General features: G+C 36.4%; 1 protein-coding gene across 8 annotated transcripts in view; it reads left to right on the plus strand.

Annotated features, from left to right (window-relative positions):
• HEATR5B (HEAT repeat containing 5B) overlaps positions 1-18549 on the plus strand; it is a 102472-nt gene that overhangs the window by 55061 nt on the left and 28862 nt on the right. For all 8 annotated transcript variants that reach the window (XR_015137225.1, XM_086327425.1, XM_086327427.1 and 5 more), the window contains 4 exons: positions 2488-2727; positions 3511-3762; positions 8174-8355; positions 10888-10956. Coding sequence is in view for 7 of the 8 variants with exons in the window: in XM_086327425.1 (XP_086183551.1) it covers positions 2488-2727; positions 3511-3762; positions 8174-8355; positions 10888-10956 (743 nt within the window). In the remaining variant the exon portion in view is untranslated. The remainder of the gene's footprint in view (positions 1-2487; positions 2728-3510; positions 3763-8173; positions 8356-10887; positions 10957-18549) is intronic.

Consider the following 18549-nt stretch of genomic DNA (forward strand, 5'->3'; position numbering starts at 1 on the left):
GTATTCTGTCCTGGAGAATACCATGGAGTTTATAGTCCATGGGGTCACAAAGAGTCGGACACGACTGAGTGACTTTCACTTTCACTTTCCCTCTGGTTCTAGGGGTAGGTGGTTTGGGAACTTTAAGAGCTTAATTGACAGACATATTTCTCCTGTAGTGAGAGAAAATTTCTACTTTTAAGAGCTTCCTAATGCATAGTAGTTTCTTGGGTACCAAGAAGTAATATACCAAAATAGCTTCAATTTTAGCATAAGGTAAATAAGAACTCTGTTAGCAAGCACATGCTGTATTGTAGAGTGTATAGGAAGTTTACTATAAAAAATCTAGCAGTAAACATTACTGCTTTTTGGAGAGAAAACATAGTGCCAAAGGTAGTTACAGAATTCTCTTGAATAAAAATTTCAAAACTTTTCTGCCAGTCACCATAATCAATATTCTGAGATAAACTAAGAATGGGAAAAATATTCACAAAATATCCTTTGTTTATTAAAATGTGTCCATTTGTATTTTAATGTTTTTAAAGCTTTTACAAACATGTGCCAGGGGGCCTAAAACACCACCCCCCCCAACCAGGTTTGGTGATTCACTAGGACTCAGCATATAGTCACATTTATGGCTATGATTTATAACAGCAGAAGGATACAAAGCAAAATCAGCAAAGGGAGAAGGTACATGGAGTGAAGTCCAGAGCAGACCAGGCACAAGCTTCTAAGAGTTCACTCCCCATGGAATCACACAGGATATGCTTAATTCCCCATCAAGGAGTTGCAACAACACATGTAAAATGTTGTCTTCCAATCAAGGCTATGGTTTTTCCAGTGGTCATGTATGGATGTGAGAGTTGGACTGTGAAGAAAGCTGAGTGCCGAAGAATTGATGCTTTTGAACTGTGGTGTTGGAGAAGACTCTTGAGAGTCCCTTGGACTGCAAGGAGATCCAACCAGTCCATCCTAAAGGAGATCAGTCCTGGGTGTTCTTTGGAAGGACTAATGCTAAAGCTGAAACTCCAATACTTTGGTAACCTGATGCGAAGAGTTGACTCATTGGAAAAGACTCTGATGCTGGGAGGGATTGGGGGCAGGAGGAGAGGGGGACGACAGAGGATGAGATGGCTGGATGGCATCACCGACTCGATGGACGTGAGTCTGAGTGAACTCTGGGTGTTGGTGATGGACAGGGAGGCCTGGCTTGCTGGGATTCATGGGGTCGCAAAGAGTCGGACACAACTGAGCGACTGAACTAAACTGAACTGACCTGAAGCTTGCTAGACTCTCAGTGCCTAAGGTTTTTATTAGGGGCTAGTCAAATAGGCATGATTTACCTAGCATATACTGGAAGTTCAGATTTTCTGAAAGTTTGTTGTTCAGCCTAAACAGATGTCCAGCATAAACCCTGTTGTTGGTAGAGATAACTTAGTCATTCTCAGCCACTTTTATCAGGAAATGATGGGGCTCTCTTGAAACCCAATCCCCAGATGCAAGTCAAGGACTAACTGTGATATCAGACATTCATAGGGTAGTCTGGGACCTGCTAGGGTAGGTCTTCAATGCATCTGTAAATATCACAAGAGTACACAAAAGAGGTGTTTTATCAAGGAAACAATACCAACATATGAAATATCTTTAACCTGATTAAATAGTTACATGTTAATACAATCCTAAGATAGCATTTTTCTTCTATAAAACTGATCAAGGTTAAAAATTATGATTTTAACCAGTGTTGGGAGAGGTATGAATAAAAGAGAGATTTCTTATAACTGCTGGTAGAAATGTAAAGTCACACAAATTTCCTTGGAGGATTTTTTTGTCAGTATATCCTCCAGGTTTTCAAACCGTGCTAACCCTTTGACCTAGCCTCTTTCAGGAATTCCTGCTCAGTGGTTAATCAAATGTACTTCTAAGTCAGTGATTTGCTATGTTCATGTAAATTCATGTTGTGGAAGTCTAATTCCTGCTACGGGAAAATATTCACGCTATACTGCTAAGTGAAAAATAGACCTCTGTGCTTCATCTCTCTAGAATGTTACTTCCTCAGAACCTTCTATTTCCTGCTGTCTTTGAATTCCCCTGACTGTGGCTGTTTTCTGCAAGCCTCTCCTTATTATGTCTTTGGAGTGATTCAGTTTCAATTTGTTCAGCCAACATATATAGCAATAATTTTTTTCAGATGATTAAATCTATTTAAAAATATATCTTTCCCACACTTTTCTTGTTAAAATCAAATATATTTATCAAGTATTCCCTGGAGATTTGTTTAAAATGCTATAGGCTAATCTGTCTTAAAGAGCAGGGTTTTTACTTTCATTGTCAGATTAAATCCTAATTCTAAAAACATGTAATTTGTAGACCGTAGTTGAATTGTGTATATAGCTAACTGGTTTTGTTGTTGTTGTGAATTTACATGTAGATCATGGTCTTTAACATAACTGTTACCACTGGTATACAATAAAGTCCTGTACAAGTTCATTTGAAATATTTGCTTTTCAGATGTTAGTCCTTTTGCGCCCGGAGCAAGTTCTCGAAGTGATATCCATTGCCGGCATCAAGGTGTTAATATAACAGAAACTGGTCTCGAGGGACTTCTTTTTGGAATGCTAGACCGGGAGACAGACAGAAAATTATGTTCTGATATCCATGATACTTTGGGACATATGCTGTCATCGCTGGCTGTAGAAAAGCTTTCTCATTGGCTAATGCTTTGTAAAGATGTCCTAGCAGCTTCTAGTGGTATGTATTTAATATATATATTCTTAAAATAAGGAAAATTATTTATTTTTGATACATATCTATAGATATATACCATATAGAGATATACATACATATATTTAAATTTGAGCCTACATTTTTAAATACTAATAAGTTATAATCTATAAATCCCTGTAAAGGGATTAATTAAGGTTAAATTATATTACCAACTAATGAACTCTGATTATTTTTTGGCAGATAACTAAGTTCAAACTAATTTTCATGTATTAAAATCCCAGATTACTGTCTTGTTCAATATAAGATGTAGAAGTAGTGAAATATGTAAATATTTTTGTTATTCTTTCCCTGGTTTTTCATTTCTGTTTTTATTTTTTTTAATTAAATATATTTAACAGGAAATTTTATTTTACTACCATAGATCAACAATCATACCTTTCGTAAAAATAATTATTGTGAAAGTACATGCAAAGGAGACAAAACAGTATTATTGAATTTCAAAGTGGTATCTGATAACTGCTTTTATTATTTATTTATTTTAATTTTTATACAGTTTTTAAAGGTTACTTTGCATTTACATGTATTACAAAATTATTGCCTGTATTCTTCGTGGTGTACATCACATCCTTGAGCCTGTCTTACATGCTTTGTACCCAGTCCCCCTCTTTGGTTTTTTAATTGATTCTCTAAAAAGAACCTTGCCAATTCTACTGTTTTTAAATTAGATACTTTCAAACAGTGCTATATCTAAAGCATCATTTTTGTTGTACGTGAGGTTGTTATAATGTGCTTTTACTCTTGTTACAGATATGAGTACTGCAACTCCCTTAAGCAGTGGAAAAGATGAGGAATTTGAGAAGAAAGATGAGATGGATGATGATACCATGTTTACCACACTCGGAGAAGAAGATAAATCAAAGCCCTTTGTGGCACCTCGCTGGGCCACTCGAGTATTTGCTGCTGATTGCCTGTGTCGAATCATCAATCTGTGTGAGAATGCAGACCAAGCTCACTTTGATCTTGCCATGGCACGTTCTGCTAAACTACGAAACCCTACAAGTAAATCCAGTACTTCTTTTCCCCAGAGTATTTTTTAATAGGTTTGAAATATTTTACTGCTTTAACATGCTTTAGACTGTGCTCTTCATTTATTGTAAGTTTCCTTGCTTTTTGCCTTTGTTTTTTGTCCTCTCTACATACTGTCTCTCTTCTGATCTCTGTTTGGAAGGTAAGTTGAGGAAAGTGGGCCAAAGTTATATATCTGTCTACCTTAAGATACATTTATCTTAATGATTTATCCTAAGAATAATGATGGCCCTAAGCATAATGATGACAGTAACGTATGTTTCCTTGGTACCTTATCCTACTTTTAGCAAAAGTTTAAGGTGAATAAATAAAGTGCATTTTGCAGTCCCCAGCCATGGAGAATGTCAGAGTTTGTGAATGCCATGGCAGATTTTAAACTCAGATTTCAGAAATGCTATGGCATATTTTTGAAAAGATGAAATTGTTTATCACTGAAACCTTTTACTTTTTGATCGTTTGTAAGCTTGTATACCATATATCCCCTGGATCAGATATTAAACGGAATTTACAGAGATCATCAGATTTAGTATTTTTACTTACAAATGAAGAAACCCAGAGAAGCTGAGAAAGTGGTAGAGTAACAGACTCTCTTATCTTATGCTTTGTTGTCTCTTCATCATCCTGTCATTTTTTTAAATATCTGAAGACATCGTATGTATTATCAGTATTGAGGTCTGTGTGTTAAAAATGCCTTCTAGTTTATTTTATTGTGTGTAAGAAGCAGTAATGGATTAAAAAACAAAAAGTAAAACAGTATTACACTGTGTATAAAATGTGAATCTGATATAGGATACCAGTAAAGCACAATATGTTGTGAACATTGTCTTTAATCATGTCATTCATCAAATAGTCATCAAAACTTGCTCTTTGCTGTCCATTGGGGATCCAGAAGGAAAAAAATAACAGTCTGTGCTTTTGAAGATGTTCTAGTCTAGAAGACAAAGAGACAAATTTGTCACTCAAATAATTATATTTCCCAGTAGTGGAAGGATAGAGTACTTTGGGAACATAAAAAATTGCTATTCATTTCCTGAAGAACTAGGGAAAACCTCAAAGAAGAGGTCATATTGAAGCTGAATTTTATAGGAAGAGAGAGGGTTTTCCAAGTAGAAGAGGCTGGTTGTGTTAGTCTTCTGTTGTTATTGTAAGAAATGACTGTAAACTTAATGGTTTAAAATAACAAATTTATTAAGTTATGGTTCTGTGGGTCAGAAAATCCCAGGGTGTTATAAACCTCTGTTGTTGTTCAGTCATCCAGTCATGTCTGACTCTTTGCGACCACATGGACTGCAGCACTCCAGGCCTCCCTGTCCCTCACCATCTCCTGGAGTTTGCCCAAGTTCATGTCCATTTCATCGATAATGCTGTCCAGCCCTCTCATCCTCTAATGCCCTCTTCTCCTTCTGCCCTCAATCTTTCCCAGCATCAGGTACTTTTCCAATGAGTTGTCTGTTCACATCAGATGACCAGAATACTGGAGCTTCAGCATCAGTCCTTCCAGTGAATATTCAGGGTTGATATCTCTTACGATTGACTGGTTTGATCTCCTTGCCGTGCAAGGGACTTTCAGGAGTCTTCTCCAGCACCACTATTTGAAGGCATCGATTCTTTGGGATTCTGCCCTCTTTACGGTCCAGCTCTCACAGCCATATATGACCACTGGGAAAAAACCATAGCCTTGACTATACAGACTTTTGTCGGCAGAGTAATGTCTCTGCTTTTCAACACAGTGTCGAGGTTTGTCATCAATAACCTCTATCAGTCCCCTAATTCTTTCCCCATTTGGGGTTTCTGCCCAGTGTCCTTCCCTCTCTCCCCACATTAGGCATTCATCTCCTTGGATTTGGGGAAAAGTTAGAGGTCTTGATTTGAGAAATGTTATAGGTAGAGATTGTGAAGAGAAGCAACCACAGCACTTTCATTCTGGGATCAATTGCCTAGTTTTTCATTGGCAGATTGATATAAATTGTAAATTAGGTGACAGAATACAGAAGGAGTAATGAGTTTTTATTTACTTTTGAGTTGGCATAATATGAATAGGCTCATTTCAGTCCAGTTTCTTCTGCCTTGGAAATTTCCTCCCAAATTCTGATAATAGTTTATTATACCTAGTTTTTATTGATGATGTGTTTTTTGCCTGTCTTAGATGAGGAAGCATTGGGAGCCAGAAAATTTTTTTCTCTCCCCTTTACTTCCCTTGCCCAAATCAATAGATACTCTTTTTCAAACTTAAAATTCTAAAATTGGTAGAATTTTAGGTAGGCAGATGAAAAATTTGGAAGATACCGGTAACCTTCACAATAGCAAAAATAATAAAAGCCTTTTAAAATAGAAGTTGTTTGGGGATCAGAATTGCCACAGAGTTGCCACTGCTTCAAAAAGTTTGAGGATCTTGCAGCCTCCTGAAGAATTTTAGAGTTCTTGAACCTGATAAATTCTTTATATAATTTCTGTTGCTATGTCATTAAGTTCACCGATCTTTTCTTCTTCATTATCTAATCATTGCTAATCTTATTCAGGGTATTTTTTACTTCAGATATCTTTTTATATCTCTAGAAATCCCATTTGGGTTTTATTCATCTTTTGTTTAGGCAATGTGTTTATAATAGCTGCTTAAAGGTCCCTAACTGAACTGAACTGAAAGGTCCCTATTGCTAATTGTGTTATCCTTTTCATTTTTGGACCAATTTCTATTCATTGCATTTTGTTTTTATTTTCTTAGTCATGGGATATATTTTCCTGCTTTTTTACATGTGTAGTAATTTTTTACTAGTTGCTCAGTTCAGTCGCTCAGTTGTGTCTGACTCTGTGACCCCATGGACTTTAGCACGCCAGGCCTCCCTGTCCATCACCAACTCCCAGAGCCTACTCAACTCATGTCCATTGAGTCAGTGACGCCATCCAACCATCTTATCCTCTGTTGTCCCCTTCTCCTCCTGCCCTCAATCTTTCCCAGCATCAGGGTCTTTTCTAATGAGTCAGCTCTTTTCATCAGGTGGCCAAAGTATTCGAGTTTCAGCTTCAACATCAGTCCTTCCAAAGAATATTCAGGACTGATTTCCTTTAGGATGGACTGGTTGGATCTCCTTGCAGTCCAAGGGACTCTCAAGAGTCTTTTCCAACACCATAGTTCAAAAGCATCAATTCTTCGGTGCTCAGGTGTCTTCACAGTTCAACTTTCCCATCCATACATGACCACAGGAAAAACCATAGCTTTGACTAGATGGACATTTGTTGGCAAAGTAACATCTTTGCTTTTTAATATGCTGTCTAGGTTGGTCGTAACTTTTCTCCCAAGTAGTAAGCATCTTTTTATTTCATGGCTGCAGTCACCATCTGCAGTGATTTTTGGAGCCCTCCAAAATAAAGTCTGACACTGTTTCCACTGTTTCTCCATCTATTTGCTATGAAGTGATGGGACCGGATGCCATGATTAGTTTTCTGAATGTTGAGCTTTAAGCCAACTTTTTCACTCTCCTCTTTCACTTTCATCAAGAGGCTCTTTAGTTATTCTTCACTTTCTGCCATAAGGGTGGTGTCATCTGCATATCTGAGGTTATTGATATTTCTCCTGGCAGTCTTAATTCCAGCTTGTGCTTCATCCAGCCCAGTGTTTCTCGTGATGTACTCTGCATATAAGTTAAATAATCAGGGTGACAATATAGAGCCTTGACGTACTCCTTTCCCAATGTGGAACCAGTCTGTTGTTCCATGTCCAGTTCTAACTGTTGCTTCCTGACCTGCATACAGATTTCTCAGGAGGCAGGTCAGGTGGTCTGGTATTCTCACCTCTTGAAGAATTTTCCACAGCCTGTTGTGATCTACAAAGTCAAAGGCTTTGGCGTAGTCAATAAAGCAGAAATAGATGTTTTTCTGGAACTCTCTTGCTTTTTCCATGATCCAGCAGATGTTGGCAATATGACTCTGGTTCCTCTGCCTTTTCTAAAACCAACTTGAACATCTGGAGGTTCACGGTTCACATACTGTTGAAGCCTGGCTAGGAGAATTTTGACCATTACTTTGCTAGCATGTGAGATGAGTGCAATTGTGCGGTAGTTTCAACATTCTTTGGCATTGCCTTTCTTTGTTGACCAAAGAATTACAGACTCCATTGGAGAAAGTTATGGTAATCAGTTATTTTGCTTCAAATGTCATCATACATCCTATAATATCATCCATGTTATCATATTGTATAAAGGTTTACCACAATTCTTCAGAGATTATGATATGGAAACTTTCTTGAAAGTATATCTTTTTTATTTTTAAACTTGGTATAACACGTTGATCATAAATGCTTTTTAAAACATTCATTTTGTATTTTTTTTTTATTATTACACTTAATTTTGGAAATGTTTTCCTTTTTGCCTTCTATTTTTATTTTTAGATGACCTCTTGGTACTTCATCTCTCTGACCTAATTCGCATGGCATTCATGGCTGCAACCGATCATAGTAACCAGTTGCGGATGGCTGGTCTCCAAGCCCTCGAAGACATTATCAAGAAGTTTGCCTCTGTGCCTGAGCCAGAATTCCCAGGTCATGTGATTCTGGAGCAGTATCAAGCTAATGTGAGATATTTTTTGTTTCAAAATTAAAATTGATCGTTTGAGTGAACACTAAAGTGAAACTCCCCTGGAGAAATGTATCTGGACCTGTAACCTGTTTATTCATGTACCATGCTTATGTTTTTTTCCCCTTGTCCGTTACATAGTTAGGATCAGTTCACAGCTGAAGAAATCATAATATAAAACGTGTCACTATTTTTAAGTCATGAGGTAGTGATTAGTGATAAAACTAGAATAGATGTTCCAGCCTGGCTTTCCATTCTTGTGTTTAGATTTTTAGTCATGCCATTTTAAAGATAAAAGGAACATTTAAAGAGTGATGTGGATTTACTGCCATTGTTTTTATATGTCAAGACTTGATAAGCATTTTTAAAAATAAAAAGCAATTGTCTCTTGTATGCTGAAGGATAAATTAACTTTTAGTAGCAATGAAAACTGTTACCAAAAGAACTGTGTATTTCAAAAGATTTTTTTATGCTCTAAACATAGATATACTTGTTTCTCCTGAAATTTATACCTGTATTTATGTTCTTCAAAGGAGTCACAATAGGGACTTCCCTGGTGACCCGGTAATTAAGGTACTACACTTCCACTGCAGAGGGTACAGTTTGCATCCCTGGGCCACATGCATTGTCCCCCCTCCCCGCCCCCCAAATAAAAGGATGCACAATGGATGTAATCCTAGAAATGGTGGATTATGTGAAGGAGAGAGAAACTTGTTAATAAGAAAACAATAAACTATTTTTTTCCTCTGTGATTATACCAAAATCGTGGCTTCAGTCACATCGTACCTCATTTAACATCTATGCTCAAACATACACAGAATTAAAAAGTGTGGATAATGTATAGTCCATTTTTTCCCATTATAAGTATAGGTAAAGAAGTTATACTTTCTAGTCCAAATGGCTGTAGAACGCTTTTATATAATGCCACAGCTGCTGCTGCTGCTAAGTCACTTCAGTCGTGTCTGACACTGTGCAACCCCATGGACTGCAGCCTACCAGGGTTCTCCGTCCATGGGATTCTCCAGGCAAGAACACTGGAGGGGTTGCCATTTCCTTCTCCAATTTACTCCCAAATATCCAATCTATCAGAATGGTCTTTTTTTTTTTTTTTTTTAATCTTCCTATTTAGAAATAATTAAAACCTACAGAAATAATTGCAAGAATAGTACAAAAAAAGACCTTGTCTTATACCCTTCATCCTTCATTCACATTTGCCAATTGAGAATTTTGCCTCATTTGGTTTAACATTTTCTCTTTCTCTCTCTGCTCACAACAGGCACTCTCTCAGCTTTTTTTTTTTCCTGAGTTGTTTAAAAGTAAATTATCAAAGTCATGTATCTTTACCCTTGAGCACTTTAGTCTGCGTTTCCAAAAGACAAGAAAGTTGTCTTACATAACCACAGAACAGTTATCAACTTTAAGAAATTCCAAATTGATGTACTACTTTTATATAATCTGTCATATTCCAGGTTTATCAGTCAACCCAATAATATCTTTTATAATATATTCTTTCTCTTTCAGTGTGAGACCTACTAGCACCTCTGAAGTGCGATTACTACAGTTGATCATTCAAATGCAAATACTGGTTACTTACCATGTGTGTTTAGTCACTGAGAGGGACCCTTATTTGATTTACAAACTCCTGTTGATAAGCCTTAGTGACTGAATCTCTAGTGTAAGGGGAGAAATCTCAAATTAGAAGTTGACTATATCTAATTCCTTATTCACATCATACATACTAAATCTAATATAGCCAAGAATCTGTGACTGATACTGGCTTATTAAAATAAAGTAGTAAGTAGAGTGGACCTGGTTAGTACTTGGCTGGAAAACTAAAGCTCATATTCCTTCATTTATTACTCTGAGAGCAGTACATAGATTAGTATTTCTTAAGCAACTTTCTTTTAAGACATCTTGTTTTGAAGTGAAATGATTTTTAAGGTCTTTAGTGACTATGTGAATTTTTAGTACTACTCAGTTATTTAAGGAAATTGAGCCTTTAACCTCAGTTATATGAGATTTGCCCATGAGGTAAACACTGTTAGAAATATGTTCAAGAACATGTAGACAGGAGAAAAATAGCAATTTTCTCTTATCTGTCGGAACTTGTGGCTTTGTTAGAAAATCCCATGTACTATTAAAAATAAATGAAAAAGAAACAAAATTAATTGCTTATTTGGTATAAGATTCATACAGATTAGATAATGATAATCTCCTGGAAAGCAAAAGAAGAATGGTATGATTGAGTTTATTGTTATCAAAAAGATAAGAGACATGTGATAAAAAGGAAAGGAACAAAGATATGTTTTGTGTGTTTTCATCTCCAAAGACATAAGAGATTTCCTCAGTTCAGTCCTTCAGTCCTGTCCGACTCTTTGCAACCCCATGGACTGCAGCACGCCAGGCTTCCCTGTCCAGTACCAACTCCCGGAGGTTACTCAGACTCATGTCCATCGAGTTGGTGATGCCATCCAACCATCTCATCCTCTACTTATCTTTAAAAATAAAATGCTTGTACTCATTTTTCTAGGTGGGAGCTGCTCTAAGACCAGCCTTTTCACAAGATACCCCATCAGACATAATAGCAAAAGCTTGCCAGGTAAGAAGAAAAATAGAATTTTCTATATTCATCTTCTATAAATTTATAGATACTTTAGAACTTCACTTCCAAGAGAGAAAAATCAAATAGTATTAAGTTTTATCTCAGAAATACAGCAGTGACGGTTTCCTTTTTTATCCTCTATGAAATGATGAAGTAGTAACTACTAATCACAACTTCAAAAAAATTTTTTTTTGCTGTAGCTGAGGTCACAACTTTGGAATACATAGCTCTTATGTTGTCCTATAGTAAATGGAGATGTAAAAGTCCTAAGATGGACTAGAGTAAAATCTACAATAATTAAAGAGTATATAGTAATGGTAAATAGGTAGTCAAAAGGTTTTTTTTGACCACAGGTTGTAAAAATTCTACAAGTTTCTGTGTATTAAATATACTAAGGACAATTTTACAATATGGCAATTTCATTGCAAAATTAATCCCAGGGGATTATTCTCAAACTATTGTATCTGAAGAGAGTTACAAAAGTACATATGTTCCTACCCCTTCAGTAAGTTTGTCTTTTTCGTGCTCCATCCTGAAAAAGGCTGTGTGCACTAAGCTCTAAACTTTCAGAAAATCTGATTCTTTATCTGCTAACCTAAGGATAGAAGAGCAGCAAGTCTGCCCTCGCCAGTTTTCTGGAGTACGGGGCTGTAATCCCCGTACTTTATTGCTTAGAGTTCATAGTCAAGCGACATGTCGCCTCTGTGCAGAGAATGTCCTGCTGTTTGCAATGACAAGTTTGAAATTCTGACTTTAATCTCTCTGTGGATAAATGAGTTGTCTCCTCCTCCTGTTAGTGTTTATTTCTTTGAAACCTGCTGTCTTAATGGTGGTCTTCAGAGACATGAACTTCTCCCACCAACAGCAGACCAGAGAGAGAAGATGAGGGAGTGTTGTTTAAGACGGAAACTTGGGGGTCATGGTACAAACCTTGGAGGTAGAGTAGGTAAGCCATTTGGATCGGGATATTGGCCCACAAGCATCAGAAATAATGCAGTCAGTGTATAAAATAAATGTATCATGGTAGCGTTTCAGATTGTGATGTTTAAACACAACAAAATCTCCTACAAAGCTCCTGATGATCAGAAAAGCAAAGGTGATTAGAACTTCATCTTGTGAATGATTAGTATGAAAATGCCATGTTAGTGAATTTGCCTTAAACTTATTTCTTAAATGGCCATGCTTTCTCTGTAAGAAGTGTCTTCTTTTCTAGTGGCAGGCTTAAAGTTTGACCACCTATCCTTCTGTTTCTGGGTAGAAACCTGCTTTTGAAATAGCTGGAGCCCTGGGTTGCAAGCTCCTTTCATTAAGGTTACCGAAGGAATTGGCTTTGGGCAGGTGATGAATCTTGGCATCTCTGCTGGTTTACTAGAGTAAAATCATGTTAAACCTGAAAATCAAGTATTAATAATTCAGAGAAATTATAGGAAAACCCTCAAATGTTTTCAGTTAAGGACAATTGAGGACAGTAATCAGTAAGTTAAGAAAAAATATCATTTAAAGCAGGGTTGGAATAATAAGCATAATACGTACTTTAGATATTTTATTTCAACCTGAAGTTTATAAGTGTGCGTTCATTCACTACTCTTTTTCTTTTTCATTCTCTACTCTTTTGATACGAGGCCAAAGTCTTTCCTTGAAGTATGATTTCGTTGATTGAGTGTTGGCTTTGTCTGTCTTCATAAACCAAATCCATAGTGCAGTGTCTGTAGTTTCCGATTTCATTTTCTTTAAAGCGGAGAAAGTACTTAGGTTTTTGCAAGGCAAACAGTGCCAGATTCTTGATTTTTGATAATTTTCCTCAACTTTACTTACATTTCTACCAAAATTCAAAGTATCAAGTGTCTCCAAAGTGTTATTTTCTTTAGGAATAACAACTTTTATTTTCACACTTATATGTAATTACTTTTTGCTTTAAATTTCAGTGTATTTGAGCATTGTGTGACTGACTTTTTTTTTTTTTTTTTTGCCATCTGTATTGGTAATAATCAGTTTTTAAATGTCCCTATTGAATTTTATTTAATTCAGTTTTGAATTCTTAGAGAATAAGATTATAAGAGAATTAAACAGTTTACACATATATTTACTCTTAACTTTTTAAAAGTTTTAAATATAGGAATACAACCCATTAACCCAGTTGAATATCCAGATGCTCTGAAAACCTGAAGCTTTTTCATAATTTATTTGGTAACAAAATCTGAGCTAACTGTATTCACTCAGCCCTGACATGAAGTTGAGTGAGATAATAGTACTGATTGATCTCAATTAGTGTGATTCGTAGTACATTTCATCTGGAAGTATCTGTGTGTTAATAATGGGATGCTGCTACACATCTTGCTTAATCCCTTAATTAAGTTCATGTACCTTAATACTCTTTAGGGTATAACGTTGTGAATTATGCAACATTACCTAAGGATGTCAGGTGGGAAAATGAGGACATATACCTGCTGAGTCAAGTGGGCACTGTCAGACCTCTTCTTTCATTCAGTAGGTTGTCTTTTTGTTTTGTTGATGGTCTCCTTTGCTATGCAAAAGCTTTTAAGTTTAATTAGGTCCCATTTGTTTATTTTTGCTCTATTTCTTTTGCTTTAGGAGGTAGATCCAAAAAAAAAACATTGCTGCAGTTTATGTCAAAGAGTATTCTGCCTGTATTTTCCTCTAGGACTTTTATAGTAACAGGTTTTACAGTTAGGGTTTTTTTTGTTTTTTTTTTTAATTTTATTTTTTAACTTTACAATATTGTATTGGTTTTGCCATATATCAAAATGAATCCACAACAGGTATACACGTGTTCCCCATCCTGAACCCTCCTCCCTCCTCCCTCCCCGTACCATCCCTCCTCCCTCTCCATACCATCCCTCTGGGTCGTCCCAGTGCACCAGCCCCAAGCATCCAGTATCGTGCATCCATTTTGAGTATATTTTTGTTCAGTTCAGTTCATTTCAGCTCAGTAGTGTCTGACTCTTTGCAACCCCATGGACTAGTTGGATCTCCTTGCAGTCCAGGGGACTCTCAAGAGTCTTCTCCAGCACCACAGTTCAAAAGCATCAATTCTTCAGTGCTCTGCTTTCTTTATAGTCCAACTCTCGCATCCATACGTGACTACTAGAAAAACCATATCTTTGACTAGATGGACCTTTATTGGCAAAGTAATGTCTCTGTTTTTTAATATGCTGTCTAGGTTGGTCATAGCTTTTCTTCCAAGAATCAAATGTCTTAATTTCACGTCTGCAGGCACTGTCTGCAGTGATTTTGGAACCGCAAAAAATAAAGTCTCTCACCGTTTCCATTGTTTCCCCATCCATTTGCCATGAAGTGATGGGACTGGATGCCACGATCTTTGTTTATTGAATGTTGAGTTTTAAGCCAGCTTTTTCACTCTCCTCTTTCACTTTCATCAGGAGGCTCTTTAGTTCTTCTTCGCTTTCTGCCATAAGGGTGGTATCATCTGCATATCTGAGGTTATTGATAAATCTCCAGGCAGTCTTGATTCCAGCTTGTGCTTCATCCAGCCTGGCATTTTGCATGATGTACTTTGCATGTAAATTAAATAAACAAGGTGACAGTATACAGCCTTGATGTACTCCTTTCCTGACTTGGAACTAGTCTGTTGTTCCATGTCCAGTTCTAACTGTTTCTTCTTGACTTGCACAAGGTTATTTTTTTGTATATGGTTTTTGTATATGTTATTTTTGTATATGGTGTTAAAGGATGTTCTGATTTCATTCTTCTACATCTAGCTGTCCAGTTTTCCTAGCACCACTTATCAAAGTGACTGTCTCTTCTCCATTATATATTCTTGCCCCCTTTATCATCGATTAATTGACTGTAAGTGTGGCTTATTTACGGGCTCTCTGTTCTGTTCCATTGATCTCTGTGTCAGTTTTTGTGGCAATACTATACTATTTTGATGACTGTAGCTTTGTAGAATGGTCTAAAGTCAGGGAGCGTGATTCCTCCAGTACTCTTTTTCTTTGTCAACTTTGTTTTAGCTATTCTGGATCTTTTGTGTTTCCATATAAATTTTTAAATTATTTGTTCTAGTTCTGTGAAAAATGTCATTGGTATTTCGATAGGGATTGCATTGAATCTGTATATTGCTTTGAGTAGTATGGTAATATTAACAATGTTAATTCTTCCAAACCAGGAACACAGTATATCATGCCATCTGTTTGTATCATCTTCAGTTTCTTTCATCAGTGTCTTGTAGTTTTCCAAGTACAGGTCTCTTACCTCCTCATGTAGGTTTATTCCTAGGTATTTTATTCTTTTTGATGCAGTGGTCAATGAGTTGTTTTCAGTTTCTCTTTCTGATAGTTCTTTGTTAGTATATAGAAATGCAACAAATTTCTGTATATTAATTTTCTTTCCTGCAACTTTACTGAATTCATTGATGACCTGTAGTAGTTTCCTGGTAGCATATTTAGAATCTTCTATATATAGTATCATGTCATCTGCAAGCAGGGAGAGCTTTACTTCTTGTTTTCTAATTTGAATTCCTTTTATTTCTTTTTCTTCTCTAATTGCTATGGCTAGGACTTCCAAAACTATGTTGAATAAAAATGGCAAGAGTAGATATACTTGTCTTGTTCCTAATCTTAGAGGAAATTCTTTCACTTTTCACTGTTGAATATGATGTTAGCTGTGAGTTTGTCATATATGACCTTTTTAAGTTGAGGTTCCTACTGTGTTAGAACACAGTTGTTCCTACTGTGTTCACTTTCTAGAGAGTTTTTTTTTTTAATCACAAATGGATTTTGAACTTTATCAAAAGTTTTTTTCTGTTATCTATTGAGATGATCACATAGTTTTTATTCTTCCGTTTGTTAATGTGTATCACACTGATTGATTTGTATATATTGAAAAACCCTTGTTATTCCTGGGATGAATCCCACTTGATGATGGTGTATGACCTTTTTAATGTGTTGTTGGATTTGGTTTGATAATATTTTGTTGAGGATTTTTGCATTTACATTCATCAGTTATATTGACCTGTAATTTTCTTTTTTTGTGGTATATTTGTCTGGTTTTGGTTTCAGGGTGATGCTGGTCTCATGGAATGAGTATGGAAATGACAGATTTTTAGTCAAGTTGTTTCCATTGAAAAATACTGATTTGAGGACTTCCTTGGCAGTCTGGTGGTTAAGATTCCACACTTCCAGTGCAGGGATCACAGGGTTGATCCCTGGTCTGGGAACTAAGATCTCATATACTGTGTGGCATGGCCAACAAAAAAAGTAGAGATTTTAAACGCTAATAACTTAGAACTCATACACAAAACAAATGGTAGACAACCTATTGAATGGGAGAAAATAATTGCAAATGCTGCTGCTGTGTCACTTCAGTCGTGTCTGACTCTGTGCGACCCCATAGATGGCAGCCCACCAGGCTGCTCCGTCCCTGGGATTCTCCAGGCAAGAATACTGGAGTGGGTTGCCATTTGCTTCTCCAATGCATGCATGCATGCTAAGTCACTTCAGTTGTGTCCGACTCTATGTAACCCTATGGACATCAGTCCACCAGGCTCCTCTGTCCACAGGATTCTCTAGGGAAGAATACTGGAATGGGTTGCCATTTCCTTTTCCATTTGCAAATGATATGACCAATAAGAGGTTAATATCCAAAATATATAAATAGTTCATACGACTCAACACCAAAACAAACAACCACATTAAAAACTGGATGGAAGTATTGACTAGACATTTTTCCAGAGAGAAAATGCAGATGGCCAATAGGCACATAAAAAGATGCTCACCATCACTTATCATCAGAAAATGAAAATCAAAGCCACAACTAGGTTTCACCTGACACCAGCCAGAATGACTATCATAAAAAAGAAAAATACAAAAATAGCAAACATTGGTGAAGATGTGGAGAAAAGGGAACCCTCATACACTGCTGGTGAGAATGTAAGTTGGTGCAACCACTGTGGAAAACAGGTTCCTCAAAAAATTTAAAATAGAGTTACCTTGTGACCCAACTGAGTTTATATCTGAAAAGAACAAAAATACTAATCTGAAAAGAGTCATGCACCTCAGTGTTCCTAGCAGCATTATTTACAGTTGCCAAGATTTGCAAGCGGTCTAAGTGTCTATCAGCAGATGAATAGATAGAGAAGATGGAATGCTACTCAGCCGTAAAAGGGAGTGAGATTTTGCCATTTGCAGCAACTTGGATGGACTTGGAGGGCTTTATGCTAACTGAAAAAATTCAGAGAAAGACATATACTGTATGCTGTCATTTATATGTAGAATCTAAAAGATATAACAAACTAGTGAATGTAAAGAAAAAAGAAACAGACCTTTAGACACAGAACAAGCTAGTAGTTACCAGTGGGGAGAGGGAAGGGAAGATGGGGCAATTTAGGGGTAGGAGCAAAATAAAAACCCTAGTAATTAGGAAATTATGTGAAATCATAGATGAAAATTGTGAAGCACAGTAGAATTTAAAGAGTCTTTCATTTAATTAAAAAAAAAGTTGGCACTATCAGGCAACCCCTTCTTTCTTGACATTCTTCCTTTGTTTTCAGTATCACCACACTTGCCTATTTTCCTATTGCTTTTCTGGCATTTTCTTCTCAATTTCTTTCATTGTTTATTTTTACTCTCTCTGTCCCTTAAGTTTAATTATTTTTCCTGTGTTTTATCCTTATTGATCTGTCCTTATCCTTTTTTTTAATACCTGTCCTTGAACAAAATTACCTAGCACTGTAGCAATCACTTTTGCCTGGAGAATTCCTAAATCTACTTAGTTAGCTTTGTCTTTGCTCCTGAAATCCAGACCCAAGTTTTCAACTGCCCACAAACTCAGCATGTGGTAATTTAGTTCATAGTCAAAATGATGCTGCTCTGAAACTTCTCATCTCTACCACACTCCTCTGTATTCTTAAATAGTGGTATCACCTATCTTCCATTCATCCAAGGTAGAAGCTTTGACAATCAAAATTTGGTAATCATCACCTCACTGTTTACATGTCCCTGCTTTCACTCCCTAAAAGTACATAGTTAGTTTTCAAACCTTGTGATTTCTACTTCCAAGTCATTCTCAAATGCCTCTCCCTTGTCATTTGCTTCCATATCATCTCTGTCCAGTGGTGTTATAATAGTCATGTAGCTGAACACAGTGCTTACTATCCAAACTCATGTTTTCCTGTGTTTATGATAGTATTTGAGCAGTTTTCCTAAGGCATAATTCTAATAATATTCCCCTGCTCAGAAGCCTTAGAAACTCATGACTGCCTGCAGAAAAAGTCTGCTAAATTCAGTTCACATGGAATTTAAATTGGACTGTAACCTAATCCTAGTTAACTTTCCTAATCTTTTTTCTTCCTCCACCAAACTCCTATCTGTATACACAAAACTTCCTGATATCTAAACATTCCCATTTCTTGTGCTAGAATTGATCTCTTCTTTCTCTCTTTTTAAGTGTAGTATGGCAGTCATAAAATATTCTTAAGTGTTCATTTAATCTGTGTGTAATCTGTGTTTACTTACTTACTTGAGGAGAGGGACTAGATTTTTTTTCCCTTTACTTTTTTGTTTCTTTTAAACTTCTCTGTATAGCTCAGAATAACCTTTGACTATAGTAAAC

Source organism: Bos grunniens, chromosome 11 (genome assembly GCF_055505025.1).
Source record: "Bos grunniens cultivar Pamir isolate PY7600 chromosome 11, Bosgru_T2T1.0, whole genome shotgun sequence".
NCBI lineage: Eukaryota > Metazoa > Chordata > Mammalia > Artiodactyla > Bovidae > Bos > Bos grunniens.